Source organism: Fundulus heteroclitus, chromosome 10, assembly GCF_011125445.2.
Source record: "Fundulus heteroclitus isolate FHET01 chromosome 10, MU-UCD_Fhet_4.1, whole genome shotgun sequence".
NCBI classification, from domain to species: domain Eukaryota; kingdom Metazoa; phylum Chordata; class Actinopteri; order Cyprinodontiformes; family Fundulidae; genus Fundulus; species Fundulus heteroclitus.
Genome location: NC_046370.1, coordinates 27501227 through 27525063, shown reverse-complemented (window position 1 = coordinate 27525063; position 23837 = coordinate 27501227). Strand labels below are relative to the sequence as shown.

General features: G+C 45.2%; 1 protein-coding gene across 3 annotated transcripts in view; it reads right to left on the bottom strand.

The window, feature by feature from the left end:
- Positions 1-23837, bottom strand: part of bahcc1b (BAH domain and coiled-coil containing 1b) — an 80687-nt gene that overhangs the window by 5512 nt on the left and 51338 nt on the right. For 2 of the 3 annotated variants that reach the window (XM_036142428.1, XM_036142427.1), the window contains exons 10-26: positions 23318-23705; positions 21682-22530; positions 17770-17936; positions 15758-15894; positions 15375-15479; positions 11985-12063; positions 11691-11865; positions 11447-11596; positions 9599-9766; positions 9189-9433; positions 5684-5858; positions 5418-5535; positions 4929-5004; positions 4738-4846; positions 4530-4652; positions 2842-2979; positions 868-2294 (exon numbers count right to left, since the gene is read on the bottom strand). In XM_036142428.1, the coding sequence (XP_035998321.1) occupies positions 868-2294; positions 2842-2979; positions 4530-4652; positions 4738-4846; positions 4929-5004; positions 5418-5535; positions 5684-5858; positions 9189-9433; positions 9599-9766; positions 11447-11596; positions 11691-11865; positions 11985-12063; positions 15375-15479; positions 15758-15894; positions 17770-17936; positions 21682-22530; positions 23318-23705 (4629 nt within the window). The remainder of the gene's footprint in view (positions 1-867; positions 2295-2841; positions 2980-4529; positions 4653-4737; positions 4847-4928; positions 5005-5417; positions 5536-5683; positions 5859-9188; positions 9434-9598; positions 9767-11446; positions 11597-11690; positions 11866-11984; positions 12064-15374; positions 15480-15757; positions 15895-17769; positions 17937-21681; positions 22531-23317; positions 23706-23837) is intronic. The other variant, XM_036142429.1, reaches the window with a different exon arrangement.

Genomic DNA, 23837 nt, shown 5'->3' with positions numbered 1-23837 from the left:
TATCCATCACCCCCTCCCTTATTATTCCTATATTGCCTCTGTAACTTCCATCTATTTTCTCTACCCGTTTATCCATGCAGGGTTGCGGGGAACTGGTGCCTATCTCCTGTGGTCAATTGGGGAGACACGGGGTACACCGTGGAAAGACCTATTTATGTTATTTTTCTTTTAAATCGTTCTTATTATTACCATCCTTTAATGATTGGCGGACCAAATTTGTGTTGCATTTCTTATCCACTACGGACGCGATATTTTGATGATCAGGTGCAACACACCTAGCCTCGTGAGACCATCCTGATCTCGCGAGCTTTCAAGGTTTCACTCGCAGATCAGTCTGGCTACTCTCCATTAAAGAAAATTTGGAGCCGTTCACCAAACGAACGTCCAATCAGCGTTGGCTTTGAGGCGGGTTGAGGTGTGACGCAACGAGAAGTGCGGCAGTTCAGTCTAAAGAACATGGCGGCTTCAGCCGATGAAACTAGCGTTAGCGTGGCTATCGAGCAAGCTTTATCGGAATTACAGAGTGTTTCTTTGCTGAGCTAACGAGCCTTTACCTGCAGCAGCAAGAGTAGCTTGGCTTGTGGTTGTGTTTTCGTCGTCGCTCGTAACAGAGCGACGACGAATCTGATTGGTTCATTTGGCCCGTCTATCACCAACATAGGCCAATCAGCTAACCAGTATTTTCGCCCCTTCCCAAAATTACTTCAACGGAAGGTTTCCAGATGGATATGCGGAGCAAATCTATCTGGCGGAGTCAGGTAACAACACACCCACTTTTTGCTCTCACTTTGATATTCGGGCGGCAAATCTTTTCTAATCAACACATTTTTGGATTAACAAAAACAGCAATCCCACAAAACATCATACCTGTGTAGGATTGCCGGACCATTTCCAGAGCTGGCGTCCAGGCAGCAGGGAAGCCATTTTAGGAAGAGGTTCAGGCGAAGACATCCTCTGCTTTTTAGTTGCTGCTAAATCCTTGGAGGCGGGTTTGAGCTGCTGGTTAACTGGACTGCTTTTGCTATGATGGTGTTCGTTAGAAACACTTTCTTTCCTCTTCAGCTGCATCTTAGTCATTCTGTTGTTGACCATTATGCCTCCTTTAGAGATGTACTCCTTCCTGTCTTCCACTCTGTCACCTCTCGCCTTTGATCCTCCGACAGCCACAGCAGCCTTGGTGACGTAGCCATTAGCTGGTGCTGAAGCAGGGTTGGAGTTCGTGGGGTCAGGGCTCCGGAGGCTAGAGTTCACATTCTGCCTGTTTTTCTGTTTGTCCTGCTGGAGAAGCGCCCGGCGCAGCAGCACGGAGGAGGACTCCTCATCAGATGAGTAGGAGGAGTCGTTGTCAGAGGAACAGAGAGAGGAGGAGGAAATGGAACCCGACGAAGAAGAGGAGGAGGAAGATGAGGAGAAGCAGATGGACGGACGGGTGAGAAAACGACCACCGCGATGGGATGAGATGGCTGCTCGTCTTCTTGGCGCTTCTTGACCATCATCCTCGTCATCCTCGTCCAGCTCGGAGTAGGAGCTAGGGCAGTCACTAGGATAGTCCACACTGTAGTCCCCACCTTTCACTCCAAGACCCGCAGAGAGAACATCTTTTCTCAGTGGTGGAACACCCTTTGAAGCTGTCTCGGATTGAGGTCTGGCACTTTCTCTTTCCTCTCCAACCTGTTTGTCATTTTTTGCAAGAAGAGAAGGTTGTATATATCGTAGCGGAGCCCCTGCAGAAGCCTGTCCTTTTACTCCTCTCCCTCCAACCCCTCCAAGTCGGAGCAAAGCTTTGCCATTTTTCGTTTTTGGGGAAGTCACTCCTTCATGGTCAAGCTTGACTAAGAAGTGTTTTCTGTCAAGATCACTCAAAGCCTTGCGGCTCCCAGCTGCCGCTGCCACAGCGACCGACGAGGAACAAGGCGAGTCCCGGAGAGCCACGGAACCCATCGCGGTAACTGGTCTCCCAGCTACAGACGTTCCACCATTTCCGAAGGTTGAGTAGCCATTAGCAATGCTACTGAATGAGTCCACCTCGAACGCAGTGCCAAAAATGCTTTTAATAGGGGTTGGTGGTGCAAGAGAATGCAGAGCTGGCCGATGAAACAAGCCTAATTCTCGCTCTCTAATCTTCTTCTGGGTCTTACGGGATGTCCCATTGAAGAGGAAGAAGTCAACTGGCGGTCTCTTTCTGGGTATGGACCAGTTCAACAACGAAGTGTTTCCCTTTATAACAGAGTCGGTTGCTGAAGTTGACGCGTTGGCTGTCTTTGGTACTGAGAATGCTTTCTTCGGCCTGCCAACTAGAAGAAAACAATGGAGATGGGGGTTGAAATCAATAAGGAATGACAGATCCTAAAGGCAAACTTTGATTAATTATGAAACTAAAAGCTTTGGTGAAACTTAATCTCTATCTTTTTGATCTTCACATAGTTTCGACAGATCCATTACTCAAAGAGCAACAAACCTGGTAAACCTGTCTTACTCCCCCAGGTTTATTGTCACGTTGAGTTTGAGATGACTTACCTGTATATTGCCTAACTTTACAAAGCAGCCTTTACGCTGTAAAAACATGATTTATGGGGTTTTATTGAGGCTAAATAACAGGCAGCAAAAAAGTCATCCTAATTTATGGGACCTTGGGTGACTACACCTGCTCTGGGCTCACATGTGGCCTGAAGGCATCTGATAATTAACAAAAACTGAAACTGTAATTTTGTTTTAGGGAATGCCCCTCAAGGAGCTTTAGACTAGATGCAGGAAGTAAACTAATACTGGTTTGCAGACACCTTGCCAGTATAACAAATGGAAGCACTGATCAGAACACTGAATATTATCCCATCTATGTACCTGGTCTTTTTTCCTGGAGCTTCCCTCCTGCCTCCTCACTGGCTAGTTTCTCTGTAGGGGTGTCTTTCTTCTCTATTGTGGAGCTTCGCCGACCCCGATGGCCCGGAGAGATCAGGAGAGCAGGAGAGGGTTCCGCACCTGGGAAAGAATCATTTATTTAAAGCGAACATCACTTAGTAGTAACCCTGCACAAGAATTGTAGGCATTACACCTTTTATTTGAGCATGTTGATTCAGTGGAAAAATAAAAATCCCATTTTACTGAATAATTAAATTTTTACACAATCACTAGTGCTATACGTATTGATTTGCCAGATGATTCTTTATTTTAAAAGCTATGCATGGAAATTGTGATTATTAAGTTATATTTTCCTCTTGTCTGGGGTGTAAATAGGACATAGAACAAATTCCTATTTCTCTTAGTGAGTCTTTAAAATGGATAACACCAAATCACACGAATTGAGTAAGGTCAACCTGTGTCGATCTTTATAAGTCAGGATTTCGCAACAAGAATATAACTACTTGGCAAAATTGTCCCAGTCTTAAGTCAGAGCAATGCTTTACAAAGTTAAAAGTTATCCTGCCACCATGCACAGTGAGGATGATAAGGGACGTAAAAATCTCCAACGCTCACAAAACATTGCCAAGTCTCCATAGCAACAGTCAGCTGCTTTCCAACTGGTTGTTAAGAGGCAGGCCAGGAAAACTTATTTTCTGTCCTACCATTCCAAACGCATACATGAGGTGTTTGCTAAACCTTATAGCGACATTAACTGCGTGGGACCGTGTGGTTTGGGCAGATGAGTCTAAAGTTGAGCTTTTCAGGAAGAACCACTCCAAACCATGGGCGGCTGCATCACAGACCTTCAGGTTCTATATATGGCACACTAACACGACAATTAGATCGCACCGTCCCCCACTTTCATTTTTTATTAAAATCTGATGACCTCTACAAAAAAACAGAAAATGTGACATCATTGGGTGTTTTAGCAGGACGTTCATCCAAAACACATAGCGAAATGATCACCAAACCCAAAATCAATTTTCTTCCACGGCCTCTCTGTCCCCAGGCCCAATATCTTGTCGAAACAAGCTGGGTGAGCTAAACCATAAGAGAGCATCACAAACTCTCAACCGTGTGTGGCCAATTCCAGTCCACCTGAGCCGGTGTCCACCATACTATGAGGGTATTACCCTGGGTCCACAAACCCTGAATCAAATTAACGGTTCATTAAGAGACCTTTAAAAACTTGATGAAATACTGGGGAGGCAATTTAGCCCTTAATTAAGCTATGTGAGAGCGGCAACACATCTAAAACATGGAGGGCACCTCTGGAGGACTGCAGTTGGCTACCTCAACAGAAATTGCGCAAAGAGGATTGGTCAAAGATCTCTCACTCGCTCTGTGTGCCCAACCACGGGAAACATTAGAGAAAAAGACTAGGTGAACAAAGTTTTAACCGCAGGGAATCAGAAATTTCATGATTCCATGTAATAATTGCTTCTTCCCAGTCTGTAAATGAAAGGTAGATTTTTCTAAAATTTCAAGCGTTAAATTATGCTACTGAAAAACAAATTCAGATATATTTTCATGCTTTTTACACATCTTGAGTAAGTGTGTCAATAAACGTGAAGGACTCTGTATCTGCTACTCTCTTTTCTCCTGATTCTTCATCCAGCCATACTTACAGCGAATTTGGTATCCAGGAGGCAGAAGTCTGATGTTCACGAGGGAAATCCGTCCTCTGTCTCCGTCGTCAAACTCCACCATCACACTCCCGTCCTTCTCCTTCTCCTCATCACCTGGACCTTCTTAGGGGGTCACACAGAAGAATGAGTTTCCAGGACAGAGCGGGGAGGTGAGAAGATGGCGGGGCTGTTTGCTGGCGCATCTTACCACGGTGGACGTAGCCGGGGTAAAGGCAGCGCGAGCGCTCGCTCCAGTAAGCACAAACCCTCGTTCCCTCCGTTAGGATAGCCTCAGTCTGGGGTCGCACATCTAAGACCTTGAAGCGAATGACCAAAAAGCTTTCAGTAAAAAAAAAAAGGCTATTTAAAAACGGAAAAATGTGATGTAGCTTGACTCACAGCTTCTTGGAGTAGCTGTTCCAGCGAGTAGATCCTGGGCCGATTTCCTCTTTCCCCTTCAATGACGACACTGAATCTGAGGAAATAAAAGGGAAATTATGCAAAATAATATAACAAGCTGTCAATTAAATTTATCAATAATTTTAAAAGTAAATCCTGTTGGACGTCTTGTGAAAACAAGAGTTTTGTGACTTGCAAGAACGTAATCCTCTTTTTTTTCAGTTGGCAGGTGTGTTGCCACATATTGCTACGGTTCTTGGTTTTAAAATATTTTAAACTTCCTGTTTGTCCTGTTCTGTTCACCCTTTATGCTGACAGACATTTATACACCGTGATTGATTGATGTTTTGGACTAAGCTGCACAAATGAGCCCACTGTGTCACATTTCCCCAAAACAGAAAGGGTCCAACTCTCCGAGAAAGAGGCAGTGAAATTCCCTGAAGGATGCTGGGTGTTTTTGTGGAAGATCAGAGGAGAACAGGGTCCTACATGTCAGGCAGGTCCAGGGTTTGGACAGACGCAGCGTACAGCAGCTCATCCTCCTTGGAGATTAGGATCTTCAGGCCATCTACCAGCATCTCTTTACTCAACACGCTGTTTGGCAGAACTGCACACAGGGGATGGGAATGTTGAAAGATGGACGGCAGAGATAAACGGAAACAAAGACATAATTTCTCACTGACTTGATTAACTAGAGCGTGACGTCATGGGAAGACACAAGCGAGGCAGATACAGAGCTGTGTCCATATGCTCACCTGGTATTCTGGAAGGCATGTTGGGGGGGAGGTGGGACAGCGGCTTTTCCTTTAACCTGTCCTCCTCATCATCATCCTCCTCTTCCCCCTCCGAGAAGCTGCTCTCCTCATCCAGACGGAAGCCTTCATCGTCAGCGAAGCTCTGCAGGAGCCTGCTCACTCCATGACCCTTCGCCTGACCGGGAAAAAGGTTGTGACGTCAGCGGGGGGGAGAAAGCAGGATGTGACTTTGCTTTGTTGTGTGCGCAAATGAGTCAACAGAAACAGGACCTTCGGGTGAGCAGACCTGCTGTGTTTTTAGTCGTATTTGCCTAATGCAGTGAACACATGATTGAGATGCGACCCATGGGCCCAGAAATTTGATGCTTCAATTAAGCTCTGAGCTGTTTTTTTTTTTGTTTTTTTTTGCCTCACTCTGTGAAGTTCACTCGCAGGTTTGAGGTCACAGTCAGTAAGAACCGCTACCCCTGAACGCACTGGGTTTCAGCTTATCGCTACACGACGCTTCGCTTCAGGTGGACACACACACACACACACACACACACACACACACACACACACACACACACACACACACACACACACACACACACACAATATACAGCAGATCTTACCCATCTCCACACCGGTTTGAGCTGGTATGTCTAAAGATGACAAATGAGTGATGATGAAAAGCCAGCTCACCCAACAGGTTTCTGCTTGTATTTAGACTTTCCAAAGACCATAATAACCTATGCAAGCGAGATGGTGTGTGTGCGTGTGTGTGTGTGTGTGTGTGTGTGTGTGTGTGTGTGTGTGTGTGTGTGTGTGTGTGTGTGTGTTCTTGTGTTAAAGTTTTCCACACCAGGAGACCATATATTTTAGTGACAGAAGTTACTTCACCAGAGGGCATGGAGGATTATTTCCCGTTACTGTTTTTTGTGTGTGTGTGTGTGTGTGTGTGTGTGTGTGTGTGTGTGTGTGTGTGTGTGTGTGTGTGTGTGTGTGTGTGTAACTATGAATGGGTGCGTGCAGGGTTATGGCCAATGATTCTCTTCATATCCGTCTGTTTGGTTTGGAGTTATGTGTTTTAATTTGGACATTCCCGCATGCTGACTCAACAGAACTAAAACCTCAGGGTATGTCAGATTAGAGGGAAGGTAGATGTCTTCGCCGCAGCTGCTTGAGCGAAAGAAGCAGCCTTCTCGCACAGCCGATATTCATAAAAAATAAAATAAAATGCAAGAATGATTAGAGATGCACCAGGAAATTGGCCGATTTCAAGGTTGACCAGCCGACTTAAAACTGAAACATCCAATATTTTTTTCTGACCAGTAAAAGCAGCACTCAGCACCCCGATGTAGTGGCACTAACAATACTCTTCTTCAAAGATGTTGTCGCTGGTGGTGGAAGAGTCAAAGTCGGGTATTTTTAAAATCACTGAGGTGGCTAAAGTTTAATGTATTACTTTCTTTTACAGGAACATTGTTCATTAATACTATATTCTGCAAATGCACCATCAGAGTTAGACAGAAGGGTATTTTTCTGATGAAATCCACAAAACAAAAATGAAGTCTGGGGAAACACATAGATATAAAAAGCATTTTAAAAGGAAACTTTTTTCTACAACACATATGCATTTCCTTTAGGCTGCGAGGGAGCAAGAAGGAGCAAGACTTTCAGTAGATAACAGGAAGGCTGCACGTATTCCAGTGAATCACAATATGCTGTGAAACATGGTGAATTAAAAAATTTTGGAAACTATTGCAAATCTCTCTTAAGGTAAAAATCTACATTCACCAGAATGTACTCTCAGATATTGCATTTTTAGTAATGCAAGCTGTGTTAATGTCTAACAGAAGGCGCTAAACACAGTTAAAATGTTAGCTCTGTAATAAATTTGCCTCTTTAAAAACATTAAAACCCTGTTTATAGAAACTACTCTCTTAATCATGCAGCATGACATCACCCCCATTATTAATATGAATAATAAATGAATACTTAAGGCAGGAAGAATAATAGAAGCAATAGTTCGAATGCTGCTTATATACGTAATATACTGCAGACCTTAAAGTCTCACAGAAGAGAAATCAGATTTGTTCAATGCTTTCGAAAAATCTATTTGGGCAAAAAATTCTTCATATTTCTAATAAGGATAGATCTATTAAAAACACATCTAATGGATTTTTCTTTTCAAGTAACTCCTTACAAGGCAGCACAAGTCATTCGAGAGAGCTGCCCTTGCTAATCTACAGGACTGTCAAACTTTCTGACCAGATGTGGTTCACCTCAGCAACTTTAAGTGAGGGTTTTTCAAAGGTTCTCCGTGCTTTTCTGCCTCTTCACATTTATTTAGATGAAGAAAAGGCCAAAGGGAGTCGCCTTTTATGAGTCACTCATCTTCTTTTTCTCACAGGGCTGGTCAATCCGTGCCTGAACCGCCACTGTTGACTTTGCTACTATAAAAACAGCTTGTGTTCTTCTCTGACAGCTGGTATTTCTGGTGATGCTCTTCGTGTTGTCTTTATCAAGCCTCCATAAGCAACAGCTACATGTTGTCCTTCAACACTTAAATTTGAAAGACAATTTGAACTGTTTCCTGAGCATTGTGTTGACAAACAGAGGATTTTTCTATTCTTATCCTCTCAGTCAAAACTGTAAAATATGAGTAGCAGGAAGAGGAAAATACAAAAAATTGTTTTCACAATGATTGTGCAGGGCTATTAATGCTCAGTGCTTTTCAAAAATAATAAACTTTTCAAAAACAGATTTTACTTTACACCAATAAAAACTGCTGTATTCTATTTTTGGTTTTATGTGAGAGAGCAACACAAAATAGAGCCTAACTTTTAAACGTAATGAAAATGACACACGGTTTTCAACAACTTTTACACATGAAGATCTGAAAATTACAGTGCACTTTTTATATTCAGCCCCCATTACTCTGACTCCTCCAAATACAATTCCGTGCAACCAGCTGCTTTCCATAGTTGCCTACGTCGTAGCTACAATAGGAGGTAAAAACCAACCTTTGCACACCTCAGGGAGCACAAGTGCAAGGCTGTTAGCCTAAACTGACTGGGCAGGGACTGCTTTAATCTGACAATAAAATCAAGAGACGCACTGTCATTTCAGAGGAACTGCAGAAATCCACCACTGTGGTGGCAAAATGCATTGATAGGAGAAGCAATGGTTATTCACTAAACAAATATGGTTTTAAGGAAACTATATTTGTTAAAGTCCAAATTGCAGTTTGCAAAAACCCCAACAAATCTAATTGAGATAGTGGCAAGACTTGAAAACTGAAGTGGACAAATGCTATTCAACCTGTCTGACTGAGTTTAAGCTGTTTGGCAAAGAAGAATGGGCAACAATTTCAGATTTCCATAGTTGGTTAAAGAATTAGCCTAAAAAGATCCCCAGCTGTAATTTCAGATTTTGGTTATACAAATACCCCACAAATAAGTCCAACAGATGCTTCTATTTCCCCCGCAGTTCTTAATATTGCACCTCCATAGAGCCTCACCTTTGCTTTTAAGTCCTGTCCTGCAGACATCTTCCTCTCATTGTTTTTGTTGAGCCTCTTTGCCTCAGTCAGAGCTCTGTGGTTGCTGTGGCTGTCTCCAAAGCTGCAGCCCAGTGACGGCACACCCCAGCTGGTGAGGGGGGCTTTGCTAGCCCCCATGTGATCTGGATGTCCCCGGTCCAAGTTGCTGAAATTTGGCCTCCTGGGTGCACTCCTCTGGTCAATACAGGGAACGCTTCCTAGGCCTTAGGAGGAGGAAGCAACATTAAAGAAGCAGAAGATTAGTTGCCATTTCTTTCAGGTTAGGTGTGATTAAAGAATCGTGGACAAGAAGCAGAAGGAGAGATTAGAGTTACATACAGTCTTCACATAACGGCAGAAAATTACAAGTTCTGCATGTCATTTCTCACCGGGAGGTCCTGCTCTTTTACTCCGGGCTTTTAGGTTTGACTGGAGCTTGGAGGATTGAGCGGGAAAGGGAAAAGTTCCAGTGGAGTTTCCTGGAGCATCTTTGGAGGACGTGGTAATCTTGAAGTCGCCCGTTTCGTCTTCGCTGTCGTCACTGCCAGCCTCCTCCTCTGTGAAATGTCAGCATCGGTGTGGTCAGTCAGAGATCTTGGAGTAACTTGCTGTGAACACTGCTAATAACCAGCATAGGATGTCGATGGGATGGATCCATAGCAGGATTTCAAGATTTCCTTTACTTTTGTGGAACACTGCCTGAGCCAGTGGATAAAACGGCATAATTATGACCATCAAAAGATGGAAGTTAGTGCAGGGTACACCCTGAACAGGTCTCAGCACAGGACAAACAACCATGGCCACACATACCTAGGGGCAGTTTAGAGTGACCGATTAACCTGGCATGCCTGTTTTAGGAGATTTGAATCCTGCCGCAAGGGAACGATGCTAATTACTCTGCCGCTGTGCAACCCAAACCTGGTGTGCATCCTCTCGTTCCTCAGCTGAAGAAGTAATGTTGACAATAGCAGAACAATGTGCAACACAAATTAACACCAGACTATTTATGTTTTTTTCAGTCTATTTGTCTAAACATGCAAAAATAACTGTCATAAACTGGTATAACGTTATTTTGGGGATTAAGATGAAGTAATATTTACTTTATTAGAAGAAATGAGTTAACACATGTGAATGTCAAATTTCTGACTAACTAAACACAAAGTGTTATTTTTCTAAGAACTTTCAGTGCCTTTATATTAGCGTGGTTAACCCCTGGTAATCCTCTTCTTCAAATTGCTGACTCCTTTATTACACCAAATAGTGGTCAAACTTTGGTTTGGATGCTTTCAGGGGATTTCCAAGACTGTTTGGAAACTCCAAAGTAAATCTGACATCAAAGGAAATCTGTAGTCAAGTCTTAAGAGCACAGGTCTAAATAAAGTCTGAAGTCTGTATTTTTACAACAACTCAAATGCGACTTGAGTACAAGTCTGAGACTCGAGCCACCATTTCTGGTGTGCACACACAAACGGATTGTTATTGGCAGCTGAGTGTTGCTGATAGAGGGTGGGGGGGTGGAGTATGTGTCAGGTGTCAACACTTCTCAAACACACTTGTCACTTACACGGCCTTCTCGTCAACACTTTGCCCGACACTCACATGTATTCACATGTATATTCCACCTATCCCTGCCACCAAGGCCAACGGTGGATCAAATTATTGAGTTTTCCCAAAGTTTTTGGTTCCTTCATGTCAGGATTCTCTGCTTAAAGGTCGCCATCACGATGGGTTTGATGGTCCTGTCAACTCAAAGCCTCCACTGAAGGCATTTTCACGAGGCTTGAGTCGGGAGGAGGAGGAGACAGAAGGATGGGGGTGTGACATTCTGGATGGGCTCACGTTACCGTGCGAGGATGAGGGCTGGGGGTGGCGAGGCTGGATGCCTGTGGCGAGTCGTTAACGCTTTAAACAGTGTGACAGACAAGCCGGGCAGTAAGAGGAGCTGCCTGATGATGGCAGACATCTCATTCTTAGATGCCTCACCATAACCCCCCCCCCCCCCCACACACACACACACACACACACACACACTCACAGCAAAATCTCTGTTCATTACCACATAAGCCTGTTTAGCACCGTTTGACTACATGTGAACACTGCAAGCTTACAGTGGGATAGCGGCTCTGCAAGATGTGTTTTCCGGTTGCCAACTTTGTCTGAAACTTTCATTGGAGTCCTAGTGGGACGAGTCGCACCAGGACACGCAGACCTGCCTCTCAACCGGAGCAGTAACTCACCATGCTCCGAACTCTCGCTGCAGCTCCTGTCCTCCCTTACATCGGCTCTGTCCCTGTGGTGAGCTCGGGTAGCGTTGATGCTCATCGCCGCTTTGGGCTTGCGACCCCTCTTCTTTTTCATGGTCTCACCTGGCATCCGGTCCTGACGATCTGATTGGTTACCAACAATCAGAGTCTTAGTTCTGGAATGCTAGATGCTTGCTGGATGGCACAATTTGTAGGTACGCTTACACTAGCCCCTTACCTTTGCCCCCCTGTCTGCAGTGATTTTTGGAAGGGTCTTCCTCGCTGCTGTGCAACCCGCCAGCTGTTGGTGCATCGCGTTGTGGGCCGGTTTTCTCCTTCATCTGGGTCACCCGCCTGGCCAAGCTGGAGCTCAGAGAGCTGGGCCGACCTCTGTGCTTACAGCGAGCTTTCATCTGCGAACAGTGAGTGGACCAACTAATTATAGACTCACTTCGTTGTGGTAATTGAAACATTAAGGAGCAAGAGATGGTGTGTTAATTTGCGTGTAGATAAACTCTGCAGGAGGACTGACCTGAGCAACACTCAGGCTGTTGAAGTTGTGACTGGACAAGACGTTCCTGTTCTTTTGTTCTAGCATATTCAACCCAGTCCTGGAAAACAGTAAAACACAGCAGAGATGGTCATATAATGAACCAGGATGATATATAGGAAGATGGTAAGGTAGAAAAGCGAGTGTGACGCTTTGGAATCTGAGCTCCTCTGTAAAGTCTTAGGTCCCGTCATCCATGTAGACGTTACGTTGACACTACCTAAGCATTGTTGCAGACCATTAACACCCGTTCATGGAAACTGTATTTCCCTATGGTTATAGTCGGTTGTAGAAGGATAATGCGCCCGACCACTAAGCTGCATCCATTAGATGTGCTGGACATCTGTGGAGGTCCTGCCTCACAACATGCAAGATATTAAGGATCTGCTGTCAGATACCACGGCACTTCTTCAGAGGTCAGCTGGAGTCCATATCTCAAAGGGTCAGGGCTTTTTTTTTTCTTTTGTTGGAGTAATCCTTGCCAAAGTTCACCTTCTCCCCTCTTTTCTTTCTAATTTTGCTTTCATCGCGCCTTATGGTTGATTCAGTGCCTTTCAGTCCTCTCCCTTGTTCTCACAGTCCTATTTTTTTTATGAGGCAGTATTTGACGGCAAACAGAAACGTTCAGCAGCCGTGCGAATACAGAGGTGAATCATTTGGTGAAAGAGCAAGGTTTTGCTTGAGAAACCAAACTGCACTACTGAAGATAGAGACAGAGAGAAGAGGAGAAAGGCTTGGGGGAGGGGGGGGGGGGGGGGGGGGGTTGAGGGGGAGACAGAGATAAAGAAGTCTCGGGGGAGTCTGTCCGTTGACCGGAGCTTCAGGGCTCAATCGATAAACACTAACCTCTATCGAATACTACTCCTCCCTGCCTCTCTTTCGCTCTGTCCTTCCTTCACTGCCTGCATGGACTGTTGGACCACAGGCAGCCAACAGACACAAAAACCCACACTCGGTTAGTAGCTGGTGTCTGCGGCAGGTGAATCCTATATTCCCACAGAGGGAAGGATTGGCTCAGAGTATCTGCGCTCCCAGGAGAGGAGAGGAAAAGAGGAGGAGTCTGCAATCTAAAACCTCCTCGCCAGGCCTCGCTGTTCACCCCCCCCCCCCAAACTTTAAGCTTCAAGGACCAAAGTCGCATCGCAGGTAAGAGGTACTAAATTGCAGTCTGTATTCCTGCTAAATAATTGAACAGCGTTAAAGCCCACAGGCTGGTTTCAATTTGTGGAAGGTCATTTGCTGTTTCGGTGTAACCGTAACGCGAGAAGTGATCAACAAGAAATAGAAGTGATCTGAAGCCAAGACCAAGTCGGCCTGTATTTCACAAGAAATAAATTTAACAGCTGAATGTCAGCTGAAACGCTCTGCAAGTTTCTCATTTCAAAAGAAAAGAAATATGTCATTCTAAATCCATGAAGATGTTTAGATTTGATATCAACGGCATAAACAAACAGTGTGTCAGACAAAAACTGTATATTGTAGGTCCCCCAACTAAATTTGACATCCAGATAAGTTCTCATTTGTTTATTCCTTGCCAAATATTTGTGCATTATATATTTAACGTTAACACAATCAGAGAGTACAATTACAACTATAAAAAAATAAATACGTTTAGCTCCCAATATATAAACAGTTAAATGGACGGCCAAATCAGTGTTCGTTCACTTGACGTATATATTGATAGTACTTTTGGTTTTAGAGAGATGTCTTTGTAGCTTCTAGAACTCACAAGGTAATACTTGTGGTGTGTTACCTGAATTCTTTGATAATTTTAGTGCTACTGGGGCTGCACACCAGTGTGGGCCCTTGCCAACTTCTCAGTTTATTTAGAGCATCGCTTGTCTCATATATGTTATCTAAGTTTGTCAAGATCCAAAAAAGCTGTGAAATAGCCCTTAGTTGTGGAACATATGGGCAATAGAACCCCTTTGAGTACCCCTATAAGCCTGGAGTTTATGTTGCCTGTGGTTTCTGGGGGCTGGGATGGTGCCCCATGGCAAAATGGCCTTATCAGCCCACATTGTGGGCCCGTCATCTGGAGTGTCAAAGTTTAGTACAATATGAGCTGGATGTTAGATATAGGCAGCAACTGGGTCACACCAGTTCCCCGCATCATAATTTAGTTCCAGGGCCATCAAGCTTGTAAGAAATTAATCTGATTAAAACGTCTTCTGGGCATGGATGGATGGATGGATGGATGGATGGATGGATGGATGGATGGATGGATGGATGGATGGATGGATGGATGGATGGATGGATGGATGGATGGATGGATGGATGGATGGATGGATGGATGGATGGATGGATGACTGAAAATATATTTATTATTTGAAACAGATACATTTTTATATCTGCTAGGTGATGATGGAAAAATTGGAGGCTAGTTAGCCTGCTAGGATGGGATTACTGCACAATTAGCATACTGCCTGCTAAGTATCACTCATATGTACGTTAGGAAAGCAAAATTTTTTACATTTAACTGATCCTCTTCATCTCTTACGTTTTTATTGCCGACTTTCAACCTCAGTCCTCATGAGAACATGAAAGCATTAACAGATGACACATTGCTTGTAAATGACAACAGTAATGTCGAACGGGCACGTAGAAACCGGCTCGGCTAATTAAACAAGTTTCTTGCGTGACTATGTGCGTGTAGATGCCAGCATATTATGCCAAAAGGCGTTCATTGTCATTTTCATTAGCGCCTTCTAATCATGGTAACCGTGACAAACCCTGAGTTTCTTTAATCATTTTATCATCAAGGCGACGGGGGCACTTGCTAACAGAGGTGGGGCACCATGAGAAAACACATTTATCACAGGGAACGCTGTGTGTTAGGCTGTGCGTCCGTGATTTGCATTTGTGTCCACCTAAAACTTAGCATGTTTGAGGTGCTAAAATGTGTGGTGATGTGTTGCTGAAGGTGGGGGAGGTGTTGAGTCATTTATCACTGGAATAACTGTACATCCAGACTTTGTCCGGCTGTATTAGTATGTGCAAGAGGTTCACGTGGAATCAGGACACAATCAATACAAGTGATAAATATGATTAAAAGTGATTAATGGTGATTAATGAAGCCCTCAGCTCCATTACCTTCTCTCATTAAAAATCGCAGCCGTCTTACGGCTTCCATCACACAACCCACTGTGTATGTGCATGCGTGCACGAATGTGTGTGTGCACGCATGAGCAGCTCCTTCCAGGCCCCAATCAAGCAAATCATCAGCTATAGAGCATTTGAATCAATTCAGCTGAAGAAGAACTTCTTGAAAATCAACCGTGCCTTTCACCAAAAACACAAACAGAAATCAGGATGAATGAGCCGGGCTTGCCAATCATGCTGATTATACCGACGCAGTATCCGAGCACTGACCTGAGTCTCTTGGAGCTCTCCGCAGCAGCTGGGCCGGGGGTGGACTTGCGCTTGCGAGGACGGCCTGGCCCACGGCGAGCAGGGCTACGAGACGTCTCGTCTTTCCTGCAGGGAGAGGAGGACGAAAAGGAAAAGGAAGATGTAGAGACAGAGAGAGGGGGGAAAAGGGTGGGGGGGGGTTAAAATGCAGCAGAAATCAGGCAGGAGGCTGCATCGGCTGCAGGTCAAACGCATCAAGTGTGAAAAAAAGCAGCAAGTCGTGATTAATCAAGATGGGATGCTGAATGAAAAGACAACCATGAATGCCCGAATGCACAATTCAGTAAAGACAAAAAGAAGTGTGTGTGCGCTTGTGTGTTGTGTGAGTGTGTTGTTCTGCTCACTGGTGGTCGTGTTTCCTCTGTAGTTTGGCCAGCTCTCTCTGTTTCTCTTTGTAGCGGCGCTGTAGCTCAGCCAGCTGGACGCGCATGGCCAGCTCCTCCCCTCCCATGGCCTCCATGGAGCCCTTCACTGGGCACACCTGACACACGCGCACACACACAAAGCAGAGGAATTTATAATGCTGCGCACAAAGCTCGGTCCAACAGACACTGAATACTTAACCAGTGAGGTTCTGGCCAACTTGTGGGCGATGCAGGTTCTATCGCTTTCCTTAAGGAGCAGCTTCTGCTCTTAAATGCAGATGTCTGGTAGACCGGCACGTCTGCCAGGAAAACATGTTTGCAACATGATGTACTTTTAAAAACTAGCCTTAAGGTAGCATGAGGTGCTTTGATGTGATTCCAAGAGATTGCTAGAAGCGTTGGATTTCTTTTTTTCTTTTTTTTACATCTGACGCTTCTTTCCTTGAATTAACTGAGGTGATTTTACTATTCAATGTCCTGTGTATTTATTTTTTTTGACTGGTATCTTATTAATTTCATTGCCCGCATTGTTTGTGAAAATGATAAGAACAGTTCCACTACACTGACGTTTTGAGTAAGTTTTGAATATGCAAAACAACTCGACATCGTAGCCGCTTCACTGATAGCAGTGCCTCCATAACGATGAAGTGCTCCTCTGATGGTAGGTAGTCAGGCAGTGCCATAGGCGCCGCCTGAACAATAGAGCAACTGGAGCAGCCGCTGGGGGGGGGGCAGACCTAACTATCTGCTCCCTCGTCCTTTGACCTACAGAAATCTGATCTCTCTCAGCAGTCCAGTAATTTCTCCTCTTACTTCTTTCTACTAGCTGCACAAAAGTAAATATTTAAAATAATTACTTAATCTTAGTCCCTGCCTCCTTCTCCTCAGAGTTGGTTCAGTCCAACCCATCGCACAAAAGTTGCTCCATCTCAGCATAATCTCATCAGTCCCACTTTACAGCCAGGACGAGGAACGACGACATGGACCAGATTTCAATCAGATTTGTAAGTGTCGTGAGAGTGCTGCAACTCTCTCACTTACCATGAATCTAATCAAATAGGTTTCTCAGCATTGCTGGGAGAGCGTAGACTTGTGATCACGCAAACAGATACAGGTGTTCTTTGTAAACTCTTTAAATTAGATTATTAATTACCATATAACGTAAAACAAAAACCAAGATTTAAACTTGAGATCTCCAGCACAACAGGACGGCACCTTAGACCTCCATGCCACTAGTCCCACACCTATTGCATTCTTCCAGAGTTCTGATAATGGCCGAGTCCATCCAGTGAAATGGTTTCATGAGCGGTGAGATGAATAGTTTGTTGCAAATGTATGTCACACACTCTATACTACTTATTTTTAATAGTTTTTTTGGGATGTGGGTGCTGTGGGGGTGTTAAGAAAGCAGTTGTCTTTGAAGAAGGGAGTTGGGAGGTCTCCATATTTTTCTAAATTTGCTCCTAAATTTTACAACTTAATCAGGCACCCAGGTACAGTGTGTTGTTATGTTATAACCACAAACATCACTATATTTTAGTGATATATTTTATATCTGACCAGGTTTCTGCAACCTTTACCATCTGAGGAATCATTTTAGCCCTCAGTCCAGCTAAATAAAATTAAATATAGTAATTACTGTAACAAATTTGTTGTCATTTTAAAAAAAACATCTTTTTATTTGTATTTTTAGCATCTAAAATAAAGAAAACCATAAACATTTTGCAAACACAGGATGGATACATTTTCTTCTCATAGAAGAAAATGTATCCATATTGACATTAGGTTGAAAACCCACATAGTTCCCATCCTAATGACAAGCTAAAATAGATCTAACAAGATATTACTTTATTTACTTTATTTTTAGACACGGAGTAAATTTTACATGATCTGTGCTTCTATTGTTCAACTCAGCAGCAGCCCACACTTTAGCATGAACGACCCGTGCTTGAATGTCTGCTCAAAAAAACACCCGCCGACTGAAGCCTCACCGGCTCGTGCCGAGGCGTCCAGCTGCACTTCTTGCGCAGGTTCAGCCTTTTCCTGATTGGACACTGCTGGTCAGACTCCGGGTCCGTGGTCCCGCGGCCCATCTCCAAGGCCCGGGCCGCTGCCAGCGCCGCCAGACTGTGGAGGTCAAAGGTCAGCATTTCCTCCCCTGCGTGAGAGATAGAGGATTTCAGTTTAGACAGGAGCGTTGCACGGCGGCGGCTGCTGCCGTGCTGTAAAACACGCCGAGCGCACAGCGGATTTATTTTCTCAGAGCGGTGAAACTGCGCCCTGAAAAGGGGAGATATTTATGATATTAGCTGTGTAGTTTATTTGATGTATACTTGTGTTGCTGCCTAATCGTACCCACAAACACACACGCACACAACCAGAGGGGAGTGATGGTGGAGGTGAGGTGGGAGGGGGAGGGGGGGGGGAGCGCTCTCTACATCTGTCACTGTCATTAACTCTGTCATTGTCACCGCTGCAGCAGATAAAACAGAATATTCATGAGGAGGCTCGCGTACACCAACCTGCGCAAACACAACACACTCATTCTGAGCACACGCGCTTTTCGCTGAGCTCCGCAGACGCGGGCGAACCGCACGAGCGTATGGATGTGTGGGAGAAATGGAGAGAAGGAGAGCAGCGGGTGGTAGGAGCAGGAGGAGGAGGACTGCAGCGCAGCGAGAAAAAAAGCAGGGAGGGGTGAGGAGTGAAGGGGAGGAGAAGCAATAAGAGGCAAAGTGTTTATTGAGCTATCTATTTATTCTCCTACATCTTCTCATTATGGACATGGACAGAATCCAATTTCCCTTCGAGGAGAAAGACGAGGAGAGGGGATGAGGAGACGAGGAGAGGAGAGAGGTTTCACTGGATCACTCACTGGCTGCGCGCTGGAGCTGCAAGACCTGCCCGCTGACATCTGACATTATTAAAACCTGTGCGGGCAAGTGGGATACGGTCAGTGGAATGAGGGGAAACTGAGGAGGGAGAGGAGGGCAGGAAGGATGGGAGCGACGAAGAAGCGGGGGGGGAGATGCGGGGGTGAGCCCAGGCAGCGTACAGAGAGGCCAAGGAAGAAGCGGAGGGGATGTGGCTTTGTCCTGTCCCGGCTTGCAGAGGTCAATGTCATCTCATGTGTCAGGCCCTCTGAGCCAATGGCACGCTCCGGTTACCCTTACAGGATGACATCACCGCTGATATCACCACGCCTAGTGTAGTATTATGGAGGATAGCCGCAATCGATACGTACCTTCCACACTCACCCCCCCCACACACACACACACACACACACACACACACACACACATGCGCACTCACATACCCAAACACACACAGTAACAACACTATCGCGTGTCGCTAACAGGGATGAGGGCTGTAATAAGAAGCTGATCTGGGTTTTGACATGGAAAAAAAGAGCAAAAATTGTGAAAATGCATCACGCCTCCTTCAGAGCTAGGCATTGACTTAAGGTGTACTGTGGTTTTAAACTGTTTCTGCATCCAAATCGCCGACATTTTCTGTGTATGAGTCACCAACCAGGAGCTGTCTGGACTAACGCAGCGCCCCCCGGCTGTGCACTGCTGATATGCTGTCTGAAAGGAAGCGTCCACACAGAAATTAAAGGAGCCCTCTCACATTAAGGTGACTATTGACCGATGCCAGAGACAGTATGCAGCAAAGCCATCGCAGAGCCGCCTCTTACCCACCTGTCGCTGCACACTGTCAGCTAGCTGGCTGAAAGAAGGCGCCGACACTTTCCCCGAGCTTACAATAGATTCAAATCTGCCTCTCCAGAAATATTTCTGGAGGAAAGTAAGGGAGTCCCACTCATAACTCTTCCTAAAGTAGTGCTGTTTTACAACTATAGCTGGTAACATAAACCTGCAGGACTGTTCACCCCGACTAAAAGAGTAAAACATCAGAAGGGCGTAATATTCTGTGCTATAAGCACCTGACAGCTGCTGAATTTAGTGGGGGATCATATAGAGTAAGTTCTGTAGATAACATCATTATAACTACAAACGATCATTTCAGCAGCGGTAGGAATGAGTGTTGTGTTTCTGTTGATGGGGGAATATGAAGGAAAAGGAGAAAACTAACAGATTTTCAGTCAAAATGTGGGCACAGTTGTTGATTCATTGAAAAGGAGGGGAGACGGCGTGCTGAATCCTTGATCTATAGTCGGGATCTCAAGTGAACAGCTGAGACATCCATCATAACCGCATCTGCCTGGGATCGCTTTCCTCTCGCCATCGCATCCAGAGTGACACAAGCCCCATCAGCTGTATTAATAACATGCTCGGCAATCAGACCAGAGCTCCTTTTAAATAAAATGCTGGATCTGGTGCTTTCCTACGCCCGGGCGGGACTGACTTATTGATTTCACACCTATTACACATGCTAAGCACGAGCACGCACATGTAAACAAATGCACACTCACACAGCCTGTATCTCTCCTGCACACACGGGCAGGCAGCAGCTGAGCGACTTATGATTTTTACACTTATTAATTCCGTCAACAAGGCTTGCAGAGGCAGGATTTACACCCAAGATTACATTGGTTTTATAAGGGGGGGGGGGGGGAGAAAAAAACAGACGCGGGTGAGAGGGAAAAAATAACAAAGGAGGAGGAGGAGATGCAGGAGGAGGCAGTCTGGTTGAGAGACACAGGGACTCTGATGGAGGAGAGCGGGGATTCATCTGGGATTACTTAACAGCTTAGCCACATACACCGGTGTGTGCGCACGGCACGCACAGAAAACACACACACACGCACGCACGCACGCACAGATCCTGGCATAAATAAAAACACTTTCCCTCGGAGGGACGAGAGGAAAATGGGAGCGCTTACAGGAGAAGTGTTTTAAAGGAAAGGGTCTAATTAGCAAAGCAAGACGCCAGAGCCTGAGGGACGCGTTGGGCAGAGCGTCTATGCATGTGTGTCCTGGATTGTGTCTGAAGCTTAGCTTGTTTGTCCGTCTCCGTGTTCCCTCCAAACACACACAAAAACTCAACACACACACACACACACACTTACTCCCCAGAGGGAAAATGTGGTCTATGGGAAGCAGCTGAGAGTTAGAGCAAGAGGAAGGAAGCAGGACGGTTAGAGGAAGATTTCTGTGGCTTTGTGTGTGACATTATAGACATCTGGATTTCACACATCTGCATTTCATACAGGCAACCTTTTGTTTTGGGTTCGCTGCAAATGTGTATGCTTGTTTGGGGCCGGGAAAACGTGGAGACGCTTCTTTTTCTTCTTCCTTGATCTAATTTTCTGGTCTTAAAGGAAATAGTTGGAATGAAATGAGTTTCTGTAGGTTATTATCAGCCATAAGTTCTCTATCTGATACGGTAATATTGTTGTTAGGGTTTAGAAAGGTCAATCAGTCCTGCTTGTGTGTCTCAGGTGCTTGGATGCCATAGCAGATGTGAAATCACTTCTCACTGCTGATTTTAAATAGTATAATGAAAAAGACTTAAGTAATGTGACAAAAATCTGTCACTTCATCCTTCTTCCATCAATTTTTTCCATACAATTTTGCAAATTAGAATCGAGCATCTTCATAATATTTTCCCTTGCCTGACAAGATATTGGAGCACCTGAACCTTAAAAATCCATTATTTTAATTTCTGTACGTATATCAAACAAATTTGAACTGAACTGAAGTGAACTGAATTTGCTAAGATCAGCTAAAACTCAACTGATTAGCTGTTAGCCTCCTGCCACTTTCAGAATTTCTTCCCCTTCTTACAAACGCATCGATATGACATCTGTCTTCTGCTGGTAATGGAACTCTTACTTACTGCAACACCTCATTGCTACTACTGCTATAACACAAAGTATTTAAGTAGGTGGAAAGGGACAAGACATAGATTTTAAGAAGGTCGATAAACAAAGTTCTCACCTTCTTCATCTTCGTCTTTTCTCTCCCTGCTCCTTCGTTTGATCTCCAGCTCCGCCAGCTCCCCCAGTATTTCCATACCATGGTGAGAAGAAGGACATGAGACCTGAGCAGCCGGTGCTGGGGGATGCAAGGCATCTCTAGTGGCACACAGAGCCGCCGCAATCAAGAGCTCCAAGCTCCACATGTAAGCCCCATCAAGCTGAGCCGCTGTGGTCGTAGCGGGAGGGGGGAGTAGGTCAGCAGAGGGAGAAGGAAAAGCTAATTCTACCAATTCCTCATTTGAACTTGTCTCCCTTCCATCTTCTTCTTCTTTCTTATCCTCAACCACCTCTATATGCTCTTCATCGTCGTACTGATCCTGCTCCGGCTCCGGTTCCTCCCTTGAAGGCTCTCCAGGCAAAGAAACAGCACAGTCAGCTGGTCCAGGCTCGGTTTTCTCAACTCCCTCAACTTTGTTCCCTCTGCTGTTCTCCCAATCATCCCCTTGCTCTTTGGAAATCTGGGGCTCCGCAATGCCGCTAGATTTGCCTGCTGAGCAGACTGGTTCGGGTGCTGGGGTCTGGAAAGGGCACGGCTGCGATCCAGAAACGGTGCTCTGAGGTTCGGAGATGGAGCACACTTTTGTCTCCGTCTGGGACTCCACCACTTTATAGTCTACTACCTTCTCTTCTTCCCTTGTTCCCTCCTCAGTGAGAGGCTGGATGTGGCATTGTTTTGAGAGAGACTTAGTTTTAGATCCTGCGGGCTGTTCTTCCACCAAAGGTTGCTCTGCCCCTCGCGCTTCAGGAAGCGAAGGCCTGGCCTTGTAACCCATGGAAATCGGAGAGAAGCTATATTCAGGCGGCAAGTCTGGTGGAGACAAACAGCGAGAGCAAATGTTAAATTCTGACATAAAACAAAAGCTGGCTCTTCATGTCGGAAATCTGACGTAGTACACAAAAAATGCTTTGGCCCATGAAAATTCAGAAGCAAACGGGGGGTTTATGCTTTCAGTTCATTGGCATTCTGTTCAGGCAGACAGGATGAAGAATGTGATTACAGTTGACATAATACATTAACAGCGAGGTGCAGAAAACACTGAGTGTGTTGGTGTATATTAAATATACAGAATGTATGAGAGTGTGTAGAAGTGTGAGTTTATAGATCTATGTTGGATATTGATGACACCACGCTGTCTTCCCATGATTGCTGCGGCAGCCCTGTCACCCCTGCTCTCATTTTATTGATGATATCCCTCCACCCCCTGACAACACAGCCAGATGAATGCTTAGCCTTCTACCTGTACTTTTCCAAGGACCCCTGAAGGATAAGACGGCTTTGGCTGAAGATATCGCTGACCTTCCTCTCGTGACACACATGTGTGCCCTGGCAGGTTGTACTCATGAACACAAAGAGAGCCCATATGCTTTCTCTGGCCTTAATGGCTGGCCTGCCTACCGTTCCCCCTTGAGTGTTCACAAATACACTCAAGGACACAGGAAGTGAAAGGATTAGCCCTTCTTCGCAACAATGTCTGCAAATCTAAAAGAAAACTATGCTTCAAAGGCATGGATGTCATTTTAGCCAAACTCCCTGTTCTTTCTATCTTAGTCATGCCCACAGTTTGACCAGCTCATGCAGTCTTCTGCAAACACACCTGGTTCCAAGGACTGGGGGTAGTCCTGGGGTGGTTGCCCTTCCCCTCTGTCGCTCCCTCTTTCTAGCCCTTTGGAGAGGTGTGAAGGGGCGGGGCTAAGGGCTGGAGATCGTGGAGCTGCTGCCGCTGGGCTCGGAGTTGGCGTCAGGGGATTCGGGGGGTGCGTCAAACGTGTGGATGGCGAGTGATAGCAGGGTGACTGGCGGCTGCTTGGACACAGTCCCGGAGATGGTGTGGAGGTCTTGGGTGGAGGAGGGGTGTGAGAGAAGGGTTTTGCTGCATGGGAAGAGGCAGAGGATGTAGAAGAAGAGGAAGAAGATGCCGTTCTGGAAGTCGGAGAGCCATTGGGGGAGTCGTCTATCGTGATTGTTCGCCCTTCCTGTTTTCTCTTTGAAAAATAAAATAAAGCAAAAAAGATTGAAGGTGCAAGGTAGATGGAGCAACATGCAAATTCAAGTTTATTATAGTCAAACAGTTGTTATTTCCATGCATTACTGTTTGCAAATGGATCTGGTAAAGA